General features: G+C 38.7%; 3 protein-coding genes across 3 annotated transcripts in view; 1 reads left to right on the top strand and 2 right to left on the bottom strand.

Moving 5' to 3' along the window:
• The first annotated feature begins 1,303 nt into the window (after positions 1-1,303).
• LOC107686543 (rab-like protein 2A) lies at positions 1,304-5,608 on the top strand. Its single transcript, XM_016483582.1, has 8 exons — positions 1,304-1,855; positions 1,933-1,962; positions 2,052-2,131; positions 2,229-2,308; positions 3,571-3,682; positions 3,786-3,883; positions 5,090-5,173; positions 5,261-5,608. The coding sequence occupies exons 1-8, from the start codon at positions 1,755-1,757 to the stop codon at positions 5,333-5,335; spliced, it is 660 nt and encodes a 219-aa protein (XP_016339068.1). The 5' UTR covers positions 1,304-1,754; the 3' UTR covers positions 5,336-5,608.
• Positions 5,609-10,830: 5,222 nt separating this feature from the next.
• LOC107686586 (SH3 and multiple ankyrin repeat domains protein 3-like) lies at positions 10,831-16,303 on the bottom strand. The gene is made up of 2 exons (XM_016483653.1): positions 16,248-16,303; positions 10,831-13,183 (listed from the first exon to the last, which is right to left on the bottom strand). The coding sequence occupies exons 1-2, from the start codon at positions 16,301-16,303 to the stop codon at positions 12,634-12,636; spliced, it is 606 nt and encodes a 201-aa protein (XP_016339139.1). The 3' UTR covers positions 10,831-12,633.
• A 16-nt stretch (positions 16,304-16,319) lies between these two features.
• LOC107686585 (SH3 and multiple ankyrin repeat domains protein 3-like) overlaps positions 16,320-19,207 on the bottom strand; it is a 285,917-nt gene continuing 283,029 nt past the window's right edge. The window contains exon 26 of the mRNA XM_016483652.1: positions 16,320-18,331. Coding sequence (XP_016339138.1) covers positions 16,320-18,331 — 2,012 coding nt within the window. The remainder of the gene's footprint in view (positions 18,332-19,207) is intronic.

Here is a 19,207-nt window from a genome sequence, read left to right as displayed (position 1 = left end):
TATATATATATATATATATATATATATATGTGTGTGTGTGTGTGTGTGTGTGTGTGTGTATTATTATTATTTATTATATTATTTATTAGTATTTTGAATTACGTTTTTATATTTTAAGTTTTTTTTATTTTTGTTTAAATTCTGTATTTTTCTTGTCATTTTAATTACTTTTTATATTTATATAAATATTATGAATAATATATATATTTTATATTAATTTTCATTTTTATATTTATGTATAACTTTAATTTCAGTTTTAGTAATTTTAATAAGTTTTAGTAAGTTTTAAAAATGTAATGTGAGGCTACTCCAACTTATTTATTTCAGTTAAAGTTATTTTTTTTTAATCTAATATTTCTATTTGGCTTTATTTATTTGGCGTAATTTAGTTTAGTCTTGTTAACTAATTATGGTTAAGGGAATTTGTTTTGATGCCAAGGATGCATTTATCCTTGTGGGAACCAACTGAATTCATTGTGTTCTTTAGCCTTTTAATTTTAATCATGTACTCACTGACCTCTGTGGGAAAGAAAAAAAGACTTCTATCTAAGAAGCAGATCTATATATAACAGTTTTTCTGTTCTGTTCTATGTATTTCTATATATGTCAAGAATGTGACCAAGACAACATTCTGTAACGTACTGCTTTCTCACACTTAAAAAAGTAAGATTATTGTGTTTGATATTACTGACAGGCAATTTGTCAAACACAAAGAAAACATTCTAGGTATTATTTCTTGGATTTGTTTCCTGGAAAGCATAAATATAGGTCAAAGTTTACTCCTACAGAAATGAATGATAATTTTGAAAAATATTTTTTAAAATTATTATCACGTCAAAATAATCACATTAGAATGAAGAAGTTATTGCTTAATTTAATTGAGTCTTTATTATCCCATTTCATAATGTATTTTTAGTATTATTATTATTATTAGTAGTAGTAATACCAGTATTTAATTTATGCCACTTTAGTTGTATTACGTTTAGAACAATCATTAGAATAAAGCACTTTAAAATTAAAAAGCGACATCGAAACAGGCACCTACAATCCTTAGGAGTTAAAGAATTTTCATTAAGTAGTATGCTGAATGATGGTCCAAATGCAGGAAAACAAATAAGTGCAGTCATGAGATTTCTTAAGAATTGTGGAATAATGAACAGAATTTAAGATTTAGGTGAGTACATTCTCTTCACACTCCATCACAGTAGGTGGCGGTATGCACCTATGAAGTTGGTTCGCAACCCGCCATAAAACCAAAAGAAGAAGAAGAAACAGGCACCTTCAAAGACAGCTCGGCGTTTACAGGCCCTTTTTGGGTCCTAGCGTTGCTTAGAGACGCGTTGTTGTCGTACATGTTCAGTGAATCTTCTGGAACCAAACCGAGAATTTTCTTCACAAAATAGCGATATTTTTCTCGTCTATAATCCAGCCGTGAATGAAAACAATCTGTCGACGAGCCTTAAATATATCTTCCTGGGATTGTAAGGCAATATTCTGCCGTAAATAGTGATTTAGATAGCTTAGGTTCCAAACACGCTAATCTGCTAATTAGCCAGCTAGCCAAAGCGAGATTCGGACGTTACTTATCTTCGGGAATATAGACTTCACTATACGTTTTACGGTTTATTGCTCGCAAATATGAACTAAATGAGCTGTTCGTGTGATGGAGTAAAGCAGCAGCGGCTGTCATGATCATCTAATCCCGCGGCGTTAAGAGGCGCAGTGTTTAAACTCCTGCTGCTCTCTCTCTCGCGATGGACGCAGGAGGCATTTCTGATCTGGACCTGGACAAATATGACGCCGATGAGCAGGTCAAGATCATCTGCCTCGGAGACAGCGCTGTGGGCAAATCCAAGTATGTTTACTGCTCTCTTTTATGGACAAGCCGTTTGCGCTTTTTCTTTTCTAAAGGCTTTGATGATTTCTTTTCAGGCTTATGGAGAGATTCCTTATTGATGGATAGTATCCTTTGACTTGGTTGTTTGATGTCAGTATGATATCTCTGTATGGTTCATTCTGAGAGTTGTCAGGTTCTTAATGTAATGTGTCAGTCGTCCTCAGCAGCTCTCCACATATGCTCTGACTCTCTACAAATACACCACCACCATCAATGGGCAGACTGTCCTGGTTGGTAAGTTTGGCATGGAAGCTGTTATTTTAGTGCGTGATAATTTAACAATTGGCTGTATTGGCTTTGATGCCAACTGAAGCTGTTTATCTGCATACAGATTTCTGGGATACTGCAGGACAGGAACGCTTTCGAAGCATGCACCCGTCTTACTACCATAAAGCTCATGCCTGTATCATGGTAAGAGATGGTCGGTCACAAACCACTCTGTCTTATTTTAGTATGTTACTATTATGATATTATCACCCTCATGCTATTCAAGATGTAGATGAGTTTCTTCGTCAAAACAGATTTGGAGAAATTTAGCATTACATCACTTGCTCACCAGTGGATCCTCTGCAGTGAATGGGTGCCGTCAGAATGAGAGTCCAAACAGCTGCTAAAAACATCACAATAATCCACATGACTCCGGTCCATCAGTTAACGTCTTGTGAAGTGAAAAGCTGTGTGTTTGTGAGAAACAAATCCATCAAGTTGTTTTAACTTTAAACCGTTGCTTCTGGACAAAATGAGTCCATAATCCATAATAACACTTCCTGCAGAGAATCCATTGGTGAGCAAGTGATGTAATGTTTAATGTAAAGTAAAGAGTTTGCTCAAATCTGTAATGTAATGTAAAGTTTCTCCAAACCTGTTCCGATGAAGAAACAAACGTTCGTCTTGGATGGTTTGAGTGAGTAAATTTTCAATTTTGGGTGAACTATTCCTTTAATATTTTGAATAAGATTATATTTTATCTGTTTTATTTTAGTTTAAATTTGAGTCATTATGTTTTCTGTCATCATTTATTAAAAAAAAATATATGTTTATTTAAATTTAATTCAGTTTTAGTAGTTTTAATACATCTATTTTATTTTTGTTTATTTTATTTTTTATTTTAGACAGCATTTTTAAGATTTAAATTTTTCATCAGATATTTACATTTTCAGTCAACAAAAACAATATTTTAAGAGATATATTAGATTTTAATAGATTTAGTTAACAATAGCTAAACTGAAACCACTTGAATCAGAGAAATAAATCTTTATTCGTATGCTGCTGTAGTGGCAGATTCATGACTATTTTAACCACACTCACACACACACACACACACACACACGCACACGCACACACACACACACACACACACACACACACAAACACAAACAAACAAAATAAAATGCTCCTCTTTTGACATTTGTTTTGTGTTAAAGGTTTAAGGGTTTTCATAAACCGTACATCTCAAAAAGCTGTCAGAATTAATCAGATTGCTTTTCCACACACTCTCTCTCTCTCTCTCTCTCACACACACACACACACACACACACACACACACACACAAACACAAACAAACAAAATAAAATGCTCCTCTTTTGACATTTGTTTTGTGTTAAAGGTTTAAGGGTTTTCATAAACCGTACATCTCAAAAAGCTGTCAGAATTAATCAGATTGCTTTTCCCAGGTGTTTGATGTCCAGAGGAAAATCACATATAAGAACCTCCCAATTTGGTACAAAGAACTGCGAGAGTACCGGCCAGAGATTCCCTGTCTGGTGGTCGCTAACAAGATCGATGGTAAATTTGGCTTGTGAGATTCCAGATAAGAGCGGTATTAGCCAGTGTTACGCTCTGCATGTCTCTTATCTTTTGTTCTTTCATGTGTCCTGCTCTTCAAAAGCTGACATGAAGGTCACCCAGAAGAATTTCAGCTTCGCTAAGAAACAAGGTCTGCCCTTCTACTTTGTATCTGCTGCTGATGGGACCAATGTGGTCAAGGTGAGGATGGAAAACAGTATCCCTGATTCAGTAACCCTACATTTTTTTATTTTGCTATATTTTTCATATAAAATGTGTTTTCATCTGACAGTCCGTAAATTGCCCAGTTAAGGTGTCTTTGACTATGTAAACCAGTTGTGTTCTGGTTTTGCTATTTTTTATGTTAAAAATAAGTTTTAATTTCCTTAAATTCCATACTCAAGTCAATTTTTTTCCTTTTACATTGTCATTTACAGGTGCATCTCAATAAATTAGAATGTCGTGGAAAAGTTCATTTATTTCAGTAATTCAACTCAAATTGTGAAACTCGTGTATTAAATAAATTCAATACGCACAGACTGAAGTAGTTTAAGTCTTTGGTTCTTTTAATTGTGATGATTTTGGCTCACATTTAACAAAAACCCTCTTGATGCCTTGACCCCAGCCTCAGTCCGTTCCTTGTGAAGTTCACTCAAATTCTTGAATCGATTTTGCTTGACAATCCTCATAAGGCTGCGGTTCTCTCGGTTGGTTGTGCATCTTTTTCTTCCACACTTTTTCCTTCCACTCAACTTTCTGTTAACATGCTTGGATACAGCACTCTGTGAACAGCCAGCTTCTTTGGCAATGAATGTTTGTGGCTTACCCTCCTTGTGAAGGGTGCCAATGATTGTCTTCTGGACAACTGTCAGATCAGCAGTCTTCATCATTATTGTGTAGCCTAGTGAACCAAACTGAGAGACCATTTTGAAGGCTCAGGAAACCTTTGCAGGTGTTTTGAGTTGATTAGCTGATTGGCATGTCACCATATTCTAATTTGTTGAGATAGTGAATTGGTGGGTTTTTGTTAAATGTGAGCCAAAATCATCACAATTAAAAGAACCAAGGACTTAAACTACTTCAGTCTGTGTGCATTGAATTTATTTAATACACGAGTTTCACAATTTGAGTTGAATTACTGAAATAAATGAACTTTTCCATGACATTCTAATTTATTGAGATGCACCTGTATGTCATCGCATATAAACAGTTTAAAATATATTACTGTTCATTTTTATGAAAGTAAATACTAAGCTGACAGGACTGGAGGCTAGAAACACATACAATTTATTTCTTTTTTGTCAAGTGTGGTTTTTAATTTCCAGAAACGAATTACAAATATTTAGATGTGTGTTTTAGGGTTGAAAGAACTGTGTGAAGTTCTGATGTTGTGTAAATGTTCCACAGGTGTTTAAAGATGCCATTCAGATGGCTCTGTCCTACAAGAGGAACTCCAACGACTTTATGGATGAAGTCATGAGGGAGCTAGAGGTGTGTGAGCGTTTGTGCGTGTTTGAAGGTGAATGCTTACTCTTCATGATGCAGTAACTGATTGATTTTATTCATGCTTTCTTACAGAACTTTGATTTAGACAGTAAAGAATCATCTGATAAAGACGAGGAGACGCAAGAGGGAAAACCGGACTCGGCGTGATCACGTCACATTCTCCTCCGCTGCTCCTGCACTTGTACTGATGAGTTCCTCAGATCATGGCTGTCCTCCCACCGTCCTGAGCAGCAACTCTACGAATTAAATTATGATTCTGTGAATGTACAGCTGATTGACCTGTTAATGGAATCACAATGCACTTTGAACTCAGATTTGATACAAATTTTGCAGCATGCAGATTTAGTAAAAAAAACTTTTAGCACTCTTAAGAGACTTGCGATTTGTGCCGAATGTAACATTAAATATTTTTCAAAATAATTTTTTAAAAGGGTAATATCTTACAACAGTTGCACATTTCAAGTAACAATTTGTGATGCTCACCAGTATCAATAAACTACTTGATCTTTGTACAAGGGTAGCTGATTATACTGTACTTTAAAACATTCATGTTCCCGTATACATTTATATTAATGTAAAATTTTATGTCCACCTTATTTGCCAACTAAACAGATTTTTATATTAAAGCGATTTGTTGCAAGCATATCTGAGCGCAGGATAAGACTCTCCTCAGGGATGGATGAGAAGACAGCCATGACACAAACTCAGTGTAGCAGATGAATGTGTTTGTGTGGATGTGAAAACCAGAGCAAAGAAACAGCAGCGACTGCTCTGGAAGATCACTGACAATTACAAACTGCCAGGTTACAGTTCAGGCTGTGAAACACTGTCTTGAAATGATAAAGTTGATAATGTGCAGCTTTCAATCTTTGGTAAAGCATTCATGTGCCACGTCCACATGCAGCTGTCTAATGATCTGTCCAGTGAAACTGGGGATGTTCAGGAGTGAATCTCATGAAATGTCAAGAACATGCCTGTCATGTTACAGTAAAATCAAAACACACAATCCCTCTCATTTTATTTTTTAAATTACTAATTGTAAGTTATTTTAGTTTTTAAGTATTTGTTTATCATAGTTGTCTTTTCTAATGAATGTAATTTATGCTGATTTTAAATAATCAAAATTATGTTTGGATAGATGTTTGTCATGCATAATTGTCATAAAAATGCAAAAATTGTCCTAAAAAAATATCATGCTAAAATAAGACACATTTAGGCATTTTTGGAGTAAAATATGACCCTGATATTTCTTCATGAGTTTCCCCTTTAGAGACAAGAAATAATTATTACTGTAAAGAGCATTTATTCATATTGCAAAAACTGTGAAGTTTTTTTTTTTTTTTTTTAGATTATTGCTTTTGGTTTGTGTTTTGTGATGTTTTTCACAAGTGCTTTATATATGGAACATGCATTGGTGAATTCAAATAGAAGCAGCTTAGTACTCCACATGAATGTGTGTATCTGAACTTTTACGTCATTAGAAAAATGTTCTTATTTTGAAGCCTCTGGTGTTTTTATGTTGTGTACACTCATTTGTTCTGTGCGCAGAATGATGTTCATATTAAAGAAATATAAACAAGCGAGATCTTACATGTGGCATCATTCAGAAATTAATTAGCACTTTCCACGAACGGGGCAAGTTGACAGATGCATCTAGCTTCTAATAGAAAATGATCAATGCAGAGGAAAGTTCAGAAGATGCTAGTTTTAAAATCAAAAGTCAGCCAATCCAACACTCCTCTCAAACTTACTGTAAAATTATCTTGTGAGAAATACACACAACTGAATTTACATGATTGCAAAATCAAATATTCTTTGTGAAATTCATTAAAAAATCAACCAAAACTAGAGAAACTGATTGAAATCTGCAACCCTGTCACCCATTCTGTCATTTTGTTTTAATGCTATATATTTTAATATATTTTTTTACATTTAATGTTCATCAAACCTATAAAACTAAATACTACATGAACAGTTTTATTTGACATTAATTTGAGGCAAACAATAAGCACTCTTTACTCAGTTACAAAATGAATACCTTTTCAGAGTTCGAAGCCTTGTTTTGTACCTCTTTGTTAAGTAGTACCTGAGTGAAATAAACCTCCATCACAACCTCAATTGAGCAATCAACCCACCAGAAAACAATGCTCATTAAAGCAGTATATACTGCATTTCTTGCCATTTTTATTGTGCTTTTGTTGGTCAGAAAACAAGATGGACAACCCTATAGAACATACTGTAGTCATGTATCTGATGTGTTTTATTTCATGTTTAGTCCTGCCATTGGTCGAGTAAAATTACAAAGAAATCAATTGCAATTTTCATTCTAGTTAAATATGCAGAACCCCTGATGTCTGCGCTACATTGGGAGAGAGTAAAGGGCAAAGGTCAGGGAGAGCGTCCACCGAATGTGCAAGTCAGTCACTAATTGACTTACTGGAATTCAAGCCAAACAGAACAGACTGTTAAACCCAGACATGAATGTGCCCATGAAACTCAATGAATCGGGCCACGTATGGAAATCGTTGAAAAACATTAAAATGTATATAAACTCCTATATTTGGGGAAACAAAAGAAAAATGTCTCAAGATTTCCAGGAGGTGGCACCATAATGCTGGTTCAAACAGCATTTAGTTCCTACAAACTTCAAAAAAAGCAAAAAAAAAAAACCAAAAAAACTATGATTACTTTTTGGCACATTTGTTCATTTTTCTTCATGGCCTTTCATCTCCTGCTAGAACAGCTATAATGTAATGTACATGACAAAATCAATATTATGAAAGATGAAAGTGACGTGTACAGAACGAAAATCAGCTCAAGTGTTATCAGAAGATGAGAGGAGGAAAACTGTGGTACATATGGCTCAGAAATGCAGTTCCAAGTCTCCAGAGTGGGACGACATTCACGAAAACATACGCACACTTGCTTTTATTCTTCAGGATGAGCTGATAAAAGGGACATGGTTTTTTAGTGGGAAGGGAAATGAAATAGGTCATCTCAAAATCAAAACTTGAGCCTTTCTGTAAGATTTTATGTAAAAAAAACTTAGTGGGGTGAAGGAATCTGTGTATTTTTCCAGGGCTCATCTGCATTGGAGGACATATATAGTAAGTAAGTAATTCACAGTTATCTTGGGGCCCGACTCCAAACGGCCCCTCAACCCCTTCATTCAAGCCCTTGTACAGTCAAACAGACTGACGGTTTAACGCAGAGCGGCTGCTTTAGGAGGGGAGGTCAGGATCTCTGTTAACGAGCTAAATAGTAACTAGTCTTCATCTAGGATGGGAGAATAAAATTTAATCAGAGCAATCGCCATATTTACAGAACAGAAATGAGGCTATGAGGTGATAAAAGTACAGTCCGTTCAATTTTGTACCGTTTTAAGATCACAAGTCATATTTGATTTTTAAAACCCTTATTTTATGCTGGAAATTTGTATATTTTAAATGCCAATCAGAGAATTTTTTTTTATATAAACATCTTAGAGACAGTATCGATACCATATCAGTAGATTTTTAATTTATTAATATTGATCAATATTAACATTCATTAAAACTATTTAATTCATTTTAAAGAAGTCTGTTGTGCTCACTAAAGCTGCATTTTTGGGATCAAAACATGCAGTAAAAACATTAATTTTATTACAATTTAAAAAAACATTTTGCTATTTTAATATATTTTAAAATATCATTTATTCCTGTGGTGCAAAGCTGAATTTTCAGCATCATTACTCCAGTGTCACATGATCCTTCAGAAATCATTTTAATATGCTGATTTGCCGCTCAAGAAACATTTCTTATCGTCATCAATGTTGAAAAGTTTTCCCACTTAATATTTCCTGTGGAAACTGTGATACGGGATTCTTTGATGAATAGAAAATTTTACAAGAACAGCATTTATTTGAAATAGAAATCTTTTATAACATTATGTCTTTAATGTCACTTTTGATCAATGTAATGCATTTTTGCTGACTAAAAGATTCATTTCTATCCCCCCAAAAATAAATACAAAAATTAAATGAATATTTACCAGTAATGAATAACTGTAAAATACAATTTTTGGCAAATCCCAGAATTAATATCCATTTTCATTCTGTACATTATACTGTTGTAATGTCTAAAATCACAATTGATTTCGTATCCCCAGTGAAATCAGGTTTAGAATGCCACTCCCATATTTAACAGTGTGTCCAAAACAGCACAAAGAAGAGGAGTGACATCTGTATTTACCTGCAGTGTGAACAGGCTGTACTTCTCTTTTCGTTCATATCAAGATAAATATGGCATCTACTCCGACTCAACACTGCTCCTACAGAAGGGCTTTTTTCCCCACACAGTGTTACTGGCACTGAGAAGCTCTCATCATCCTTGGCTGTTTGCATGCGGCCTGATTTCAGATGCAAGAGAAGAGATGACCAATGGTGAAGCATTAACTCATTCTGCTGTCACAGTCAAACACACACACACACACGTTAGGTATTAAAAACAGGACTGATGGTGCACAGAAGAGAAATGAGCGTCTGTGTTTGCATGTCCCAGGTTTCGTTTAAATATGCATCTGTTGAGCCCTAATGGAGGGTTGAATGGGACAGGTGGGAATGAATGGCTTGAAATGCTAGCACCTTGTTTTGTGCAAATCACCCCCGAACTCCATACAAAGAGTAAAATCTTCACCTTTTTTGACAGGTGGTTAACTATGCATATATGACAAACATTCATATATAGATCTATATATTTTTTGATTTTTAAAAATTTATATGAAAACTATCGTATATACATTGCTTGTGATTGATATAAAAAGCAAATATTTTAGTCATTTGTCCATATATACAGCTGCAGGATATCTGGCCTTCTTTTTCATTGATTGTTTTTTCATGAAATCTTTTGTCCTCAGCTTCTCCTTTTAACTACTGTAGTTGTCATTCTAAAATTCATTCTAAATGCATTCATAAAAATTCTTCTAAGCATCATATTTCACAAGCTACAAAATCCACCTATGAGGAGAAAGAAAAAATAAATAAAGGCCAAAACAAATAAGCCAAATGCTTCAGTGCTTACAGCAGGTTAACATATAAGCCATACGGTGGAAACTTTTACAATTATAGATTCTGTCTTCGAACACCAGTCGTTACCATCCAGATGTTTCTCGTCCCACAGCGGTTCTGTCATGCACACCGCACACACGTTTGTTCACACACACACTTATTGCAGAGTTTCTTATTCGGAATTTCTTATTACCAGATTAAGAAGACTTATTTAGATCAAATTTGGATAAGAAACCGGTGTGGTTGTGCGCACGAAAGTGTTTAACTGTACTGGGAACGCGTTTTTGTTTCATACGAAAAAACTACAAATGAATAACAGACAAAAGTGGTGTGTGTGAAGGGCTCAAACATGAACACACCGTTACAGCCCAATTAAAGATGGAAGACCAGGTTCTGTAAAACTATAAGAAAGAAAAGCAAAAAAGGGGGTGGTACAATGCAAATCGATCAAATCAGTCAACCGTCATTCCGTATGGTGATGTAACGTTTCATGCTACAGTCCATCATAAAAGGATAACCATCAAAAAAATTTTTCAAGAGTGTTTTTTGTCTTTATATATATAATATCATATATAAGTTTTATATTTATGACAAAAATGTTATATTCATATATCTATATACCTTTTTTCTGTCAAATATATATGTATATAATTGGTAAAAATGGGTAAATTATTGGTGGAATAAATCATCTAGGGAGAGAGACAGGTGCAGTTTTGCACGGTCCGTCCTGTTGTTTGCTGTCTCCCTCCATTTTCAAAGCTATTTAAATACATTGAGATATTCTATCTAATGTCATATTTCCTTTGGAAACCCAAAGTTAAGAGTCTGATTATGAAAAAGCCACTAGTGTTGGTTAAACATTCTCCGAGTGTAGTACGTCCCTCAGCCAGAAGGGGGCAGGCGGTAAACAGAGAGGATCTGGCCACGCCCACTCTGCTCATCCACTCCTAAAAAAATACTCTGAAAGGCAACTGAACTTCCTTTTCTCAACAGCATCCCTCCTTTCTCTGAATGAATGACAGCAGTAAGAAGCGAATAGTAAAGTAGAAAAAAATGGATTTGGGACTAAGGGATTAGTGGGTGTTTATCATGCTAATGAAACTGAAGAATCAATTACGAGATGTTTTGAATAGGCTTTGTTTTCGACAGACAGCAAAAATCTGAGTTTTGTAGCATTTGAGCATTATTTTGGAACCCCATTACTGTAAGTGGTTTGAAATCAGATTCAAATGCAGTGTGAACTGTCAAATTGGATTTCAAGTAGTTTTTCCTAATTCGGGATGATATTTACTTTGCAAATACACTAATTTTCTCTCGCTTTTTCACCATATAGGAAACTATACAGTGAATAGTAAATAAGTTGAATCAATGAGCGGTTTTAAGTATTTGCATAAATGCATTAAATAAATGCATCATGAGTTTGGCACCATGGCAAGACGCCGTCAGCAGATCTGATTTTGCAAAATAAATCAGATTTTTGTGCAGTGTGAACAAAGCCAATTCGATCACTAAATTCACAGTCCCTTCCAAATACACAGCACCCATGTGCTGGAGGGGCTTAGGATAGTGCTACAAAAAACAGCATGGAGTCAACACCCACTACACCAATGATGGATTTAGGAAATAGTGAGATTATTTAAAACTGAAGTGTGTAATTTCTGCGGCAATAGCAAAAATGATTGTTTAAATAGACTGCCATTGGTTGGCCAAACACTGTCAATGTTGGTGCGTCGGATTGGTTGGGATGCTCAAATAAACAGAGCAATGTTTTCAGGGGAATATTAAATTGCATTCCTGGAAAAAGAGGTCCAAAAAAGTTGTTGGTGCACTGGTGCAGTACCCTTCCGTTGTACCTTATTTATAGGGCTGCAAAGGGTGGAACATTTCTGTAAACTTTCCAAAAATTTCTGCCTCTTTGCAACCCTACTTATTTCTACCCCTAAAGGGTTCATAATAGTACCTTAAAGCAGGGGTGTCCAATCCTGCTCCTGGATGGCCACTTGTCAGCAGAGTTTAGCTCTAGTTCCAGTTAAACACATCAGCTAAACAGCTAATCACGGTCTACAGAATCAGTAGAAACTTCCAGGCAAGTGTATTGAAACTGCTGAGAGCTAAACTCTGAAAAAGGTGGCCCTCCAGGAGCAAAATTAGACATCTCTGCCTTACATATCAGCACCAAAAATGTACCTATTAGTACCTAAATGGTACATATTAATACCATTTAGTAACACCCCAGGGATTGCTTTTTACAAAAGCGTGGGATAGGATAATTATTTTAACATCGAAATGACACACTTCGGATTTAAAGCTCAAGAATTGCAAGAAAAATGACAAGCAAATTAAATAAGAAAATAAAAGAAAACTGTGTTGAGACTAGCTACAGGTAGAGGGAGGCGCGTGGTCAACTCTCCAGCAGCTGTTTAAGGGCGCGCTCAATGTTCATGCGGTGACCGACGCGTGTCACGCCCAGCTCAGCGAAGTCCTCCTTGGTCAGAGCAGGCAGATGGGAGCCCTCGATCTCATGCTCTTGGAATCGCTCCCGGTGTTCAGACAGGTTAATGCTGGCCAGCCAGTCGCCAACGTCATACTTGTTCCACAGGTGGAGGGGCTTCTGGTGGAACGGCCGTAGGGTGAGCAGGGGGGAGGGCATGCCCGAGGAGGGGGCGGGCGAGGGAGAGCGACTCCGTGCGCTGGAGCTCCTCATGACGAAACGCACTTCTTTAGGTTCGTGAGGGAGACTGAGGCTAGACGACTTAAGGATGGTGGGGGGTATGATGGGAGAAGTGGCCAGACCGAATCCCCGGATGGGTCCCAGAGGATCTGAGCGGTCCGGGGAACCGGGACTGGGTGTCCGCCGGGTCATTGGGTAGCGGCTGCCTGGTCTGATGGTGTAGGTGGTGCCGTAGCCTCTCTGAGAGATAGTATGGAGCTCCCCCAAACTGCTGAAGAGTCTGGAAGTAGGGAACAGAAGAGAAAAGGAAGGGGGCAGATAGGATGAAAGTCAACTTTTTTTTTTTTTGTGAGAAACAGCTCAAAAAGAAAGCATCAGCTATGTTAGGACTCTACGTTGTTTGAGTTAGACGTGGTTAGTGACATGTTTAATTAATGCGTTTAGCCGTAATAATAGAAGTGCAAAGGTGTTACAGACCTGCGGTGCAAAGATAGAGAGAATACATCATGAGATCAAGGAAGAGCTTGGATTTTAGTTTTTAGAGTTTATAGTTCAGTCATGCAACTAAAATTTAAAGTGTTTTCTCCTAAAGGCCTGTTCACACCAAGCACGATAACTATAAAGATAACGATAAAGATATAGTTCTAAAAATCATTCTCAATATTAAAGAATAGCAGAGTCCACACCACAGCTATAACGATAAAGGCACAGAGAAACGAATCACTTTCAGAACGATTTTTTTTTCAGCTGATGAACGATAAAAACATTGACAGCCAATCAGAATCAATCCTGCTATAACGAGTTTGAGAATTTAAAGCAGCAGACGAGCGTGCGCTTACAGACAATATCGTTCGCCGGTGTGGACGCTAATATCGTTATCTTTATAGTTATCGTTCTTGGTGTGAACGGGGCTTTAGTCAATATGACATCAAAATTCAACCTATCTACACTGTAAAAACACCTTCTTAATGAGTTTGAATGCCTTTTTTTCATTTTTCAGTGAAAATATCTAAAAATCCCTAAATTTACTTGTGAAGCAAACCGCAAATAATATTAAGACTTGTTTTTATGCATTGTATCTTGAATATGCATACATTTTGTCTTACTGCACTGGCAGGTTAATTTTTTTAGAATCAATAAGGTAAAAACAAGTAAAAAATACTGGTAACAATTTACAAGAATTGTTTCATTTGTTAACATTAGTCTACATTTGATAGCATCTAAACTTCTAAATCGTTTTTTAAATGTTATGTATTTATGCTCAACATTTACTAATACATTATTGAAATGTAAAAGTTGTTAATATTATTTATTGGAGCTAAGCTCGCTTGAACTAACAATGAACAGTTGTATTTTAATGAACTAACATTAACAAAGATTAATACATTCTGTAACAAATGTATTGCTCATTGTTAGTTAATGTTAGTTAATCTTATGGTGTATGGCTTCACAAGTACATTTTTTTGTTTCAAGGATTTCTACATATTTTCAGATGACAATTGGACAAAAAGTTTAATTTAATTTAAATAATTTAAGATTATTAATTTTTAAATGTAATTTAGTTAAATAGAAACACACTAAATGCAGAGCAACTGACCAAATGCATATCCATATTAAATTTAATTTATAATTTTTTTGCCACTAAGTTTGTTAAGACCGTTTAAAAAACAGTTTATAAAGTTGAGCTGTTAAACTTTTGTTTAGTTCTGCATGCTACAACTGTAAAAGAATCTCGCTCTCCACTTAAAACCTGCCTCTGTGTGCAATGAAGTGAAGATCAGATGTAATTACACAATTAACAATCAATGGTAATGACTGGGGTGTTACATGAGTTTGAATGCAATCTGAATTAAATGTAAAACATGGCCAGATTTACACAGATTTTATGAGCACTACAGCAGAACACTGAAAGCACAACCAAACATGCAACACATGAGAAAACAACAGAAGACAGATGTGGAGACACGAATAACATCTCAACCTTCAGATTACTTATTGTATTATGTTGTGAAAAATATATAACAATATAGGATTCATAATTTGGGATTTTTACATAACTAGCCAAGTCAGCCATATTTTTCACCCCGGGTGAAGAGGACAGAACTTATTTAACAATACAGGTGCAAGCTCTGATCATTACCTATCATATCTGTAGAAGCAGTCTATGAAAAATCTAAATGAAATCTAATGCCCTATACTTAAATTGATCGAATCCTTTTGCCTCTGTAACTTGAGGATTGAGAATTAAGCAGCCAATGAAAAACATGGAAAAGCTGGGGTTTAGAGGGGCCTGGCCAAATTAGCACAAGGCGGGTCAGTAAATGAGGAAGGGTGGATGATGATCAGGGCTTGACTCAGAGGTGTGGAAACAGAAAAAACAGAGATGAGATGATTCATGCGCACTTACACAGGTGCCCGGCTCTTCTGGGCTTAGCCTCAAATTCAGCTCTAGATAGAGCAGCGTAGCATGCAAAGAGAGAGTGAGAGAAAGAGGGAGAGAGGGAGATGGAGAAAAAGAGAGAGAAACAGAGGGAGAGAGAGTGAGGGGCAATGAGAAAGAGAGAGAGAGAGCGGTCGGTTAGCATCAGTCCATGACAGAACAAAAACAAACACCACACACTTCACATCCTCAACAATGTCAATTGAATGCAAACCAAATGCTTAGCGACACAGATCAGAGCGCAGCTAGCCCCAGACCTCAGCTTTCAATGGTGGAACGTGCACATATAGACACTATCAATAAAGAGTGACTTTTGATGATGTGAAATTAAACACAGCATTTCTTTCAATACGTCCTCTGTCTGGGGTAAGGTGCCGTTCTGGTCAAATGAAACAAAAATTAAGCAAAATGAACAAATATGCATGAAAAATAAACAATGCATAAAACTACATGAGCAACAATTTTTCCAAGAAGAAGCCGGAGCGATCACTGTGTTAGCATGATTAATGGATGAAAGTGTCACAAAACACTTAGCGAGTACAGTAAGCTTGGACAGCATGTTTGAATGGAGAGAAAGAAAAAGAACGACTACACAGAAGAATTAGATATTATTATTACTATGATGACACTGTGATGATTATGTTGGTTTTATGTTGGATCATCCAATGTGAAATGACAACTTTCAGCTGGTGTAGTTAATTTCAATTCAATCCAGTTTTAAAATAACTTTATTGAGGGTTGGACAAACATGGGTTTATAGCTCACAATTACTGTGATAAACATGGGTCAAACAACACATTCATATCCTATGATGTTGCAAGAAAAAAACATCAGTCACACATGGATCCACATACATACTGCTAGCACAGTGCCATAGAGAAGCAGGCCGGAGGGAAAAGCTCACTGAGTTAGATGTGACAGAGTTTGGAAGGTGAGAGGTCGAAGCTTGAGATGGTGCATGCCCTCAGGCCATCTGTTACCTTGTGAACATCTCCAGGTGGTGATCACTGGAGCTACGAGTGTCTACCTCTTCCACCCCGGAGTCAGCAGCAGACTCTGGGCCCAGGTGGGACTCAGATGGCTTCCCTGAGGCTGCTTGCGGGCCACTGCTAGCAGGGACCTGTGCTGCTGCGGCGACCGCTGCTGGAGGGGCGGGGGGGGGGGGTGTTGCCGAGGGCAGGGCAGAAGGGGTTGTCTGCGCCAACGCAGGAGCAGGAGGTACTGCAGTTGCAGATGTCTTTCCAAGAAGGCCATTGGAAAATTCATCCGGTGGAGGAACAACACCGATTTTGCGGAGCTCCTCACGCGTCTCCTCGTCACTGGAAGAGAGCATGGCAGGTGGCAATGTGACCGTATAGGGTTCCACATCCTCCTCAGAACTACCCTGTGCCAGGGTTTTATCTGAGGACGGGCTGGGAGGTGGCTGGGAAGTTGGAGCTGTGGCTGGAGGCGGGGTGGATCTCGAAGGAGCATCGGGACCAGGGGACTTGGCGCGTTTTATTTCGGCTAACATGGGTTTCGGGCTCTCTGACAATGCCCCTTTGGGAGAGGGAGAGGGGACAGTGTGTTCTGGGCTGGGCCCCACGGCCTCCCCATTACTTGTTGCATGAACCATGATAAGCCCAGCAGTTTTCTGCTGAGACGTGTCCATGATGCTGATGATCATACTCTTCTTGTCCTCAATTTTCCTTTCCTCCTTCGATTCTGTCCTTGTTTCTAACTCTTTCCTGGTGGATATGGGACTTCCCCACTGGATTTTGCTGGTGGGGGCAGAGGTCTCGTAAATTCTTTTCGTTGCAGGGGAAAAGGGAGGTGAGGCAAACTCCCTCTCACCCTGTGACCGCTCAGCCTTTTTGGTCTGGGTCTCCATATACAGCACCCCTCCAGCAGCTTCATGTTTAGTTCTGGGCTCTGGGCTGCTTGAAGGGGACTGACTCTGGGAGGTTAATGCCCGTTCCCTTGCGGCCAGCGCAAGTGCCAATGGAGAGTTGGGGTCCAGGGGCTTGCCCGTCAGCGGGTGAATGAAGGTGGTGCCCCCAGGAGAGGGTCGCAACGCCAGGGCGGGAGGAGGCAACTGACCAAGTTCACGTGTGAGCATTCGTTCATCAACAGAACGGGATGGTGTGAGTGAGGGGGCCTCTGGGGGAGGTGCAGAACTGCCCTCCATAGTGCCCACTGATAGGAAGACTGTGGATTTCCGCCTCTCCTCCAGTCGACGTTCCCGGTCTTTCACAGCATCAGCAATGGCAGCAGCGAAAGGTCTCTTTCCTTGCAACAGTCCTTCAGCCTGAGCTTGACTGCGTTCCTGCAACAGCTGCTGCTGCTGCTGATAGAAATCAGCCCTGCTGGTATGGTGGGCAGCTAGGCGCCCAGAGGGAGAGTGCTCCCTCGCATGGATGGATGCCAGTGCTAGCGAGGCTCTCTCCTGAGCATCTTCCACCTGGAGTTGCTTTACAAGCGGGCTCTTCCTCCGTTGCGGCTTGCTCAGAGGCGGCGTGAATAGGCCCACGCTAAACTGGCCCACATTGGCGTAGGGGTTATCGATGAACCGACCTTTCCTCTTGATCCTTTCGGGCGGAGTTGAAACTGAACCTGGCCTGGGGATGTTAGTAGGCTCCACGGGAAGGTGGGAGGAGTCCTGCAGGATGATCATGGAGCGGGCTTTCTTCTGCCGATCCATGTGGGAGGCATGGCGAGGCGGCTCAAACAGCTCAGCAGACATTGTCTGTGGCAAAGCGTGCAGTCTTGGTTCAGAGCCTGGTTTGAAACTGGAACGGCTGGGGTCGTGAATGCGGCCAGGAGGAGTGGGTGGGCAGAACGAAGGAGGGGGTCCAGTATCTAGATAGTAAAGCGATGGGGGAGGTGGGGGAGCTGTTTGAGGAGGTGGAGGGATACTATGGCTGTCTCTCAGGCTGTCCGTCATGGAGGAGCTCCGCGGAAACCTGTGCTCTGCTGCCAGGGCAGACAGCCGATCCTCTTCAGTTGCTCCTGCACAGACAGACAGATAGATCTATAAAAATTTATTTTGGGTTTGGCTGAGCTTTGATGACGAACAAGTATGCAATAATTTACAGATTTGATCTTTGGTCTTTCCTTTTACTGCTTCCCTTATTCTTGGCATTCCAAATGTTACTGTGTGTCAAAGTTCTGCATTTAACCCTCTAAGAACCAAAGTCGCAAAATTGTGACAAGACGTCATACTTAATAAAATAGACCGTAGTTCCTAATATGGTGTAATATCTCATTTGTATTCCCCACCACTAGATGGCAGACATGCAGTACTTCGATTCTAGACCAAAATTACGTCACGTTCCTATTCAAAGTGGTCGAGGAAATAGCAGAGCAAGTGAACTATCGTGTCATTGATGCGGAAGCAGTTCAGCTCATAGCGTGCGAGTAAATTGTGATTAACCCTCTTAGCGCCAAAGTCGCAAAATTGCGACAAGACGTCATACTTAATCAAATAGACTGTAGTTCCTAATATGGTGTAATATCTCATTTGTATTCCCTACCACTAGATGGCAGACATGTAGTACTTCGATTCTAGACCAAAATTACGTCACGTTCCTATTCAAAGTGGTCGAGGAAATAGCAGAGCAAGTGAACTATCGTGTCATTGATGCGGAAGCAGTAGTCTAATAATCGCGCTTCTCCCGGTACATCTTTGCAGCGCAATGGTGCTGCCATGCAAGGCGAGAGTGTTCACGAAGCACAAACAAGTGATCATTTCGACCCTTTACCCAACGGGGATGGGGGTGGCAGCAGTGGACGTGGTCATTGTGTCCATAGGAGAGCTGTTGCTAGAGGTAGAGGCAGCAGGGGTAGGAGAAATAGGGCTGGAAGTAGCACTAGCTCTTTGGATCC

Source organism: Sinocyclocheilus anshuiensis, unplaced genomic scaffold (genome assembly GCF_001515605.1).
Source record: "Sinocyclocheilus anshuiensis isolate Anshui unplaced genomic scaffold, SAMN03320099.WGS_v1.1 scaffold733, whole genome shotgun sequence".
NCBI classification, from domain to species: Eukaryota; Metazoa; Chordata; class Actinopteri; order Cypriniformes; family Cyprinidae; genus Sinocyclocheilus; species Sinocyclocheilus anshuiensis.
Note: the sequence above shows the minus strand (reverse complement) of the source record. Positions and strands in the feature narration are given on the sequence as shown.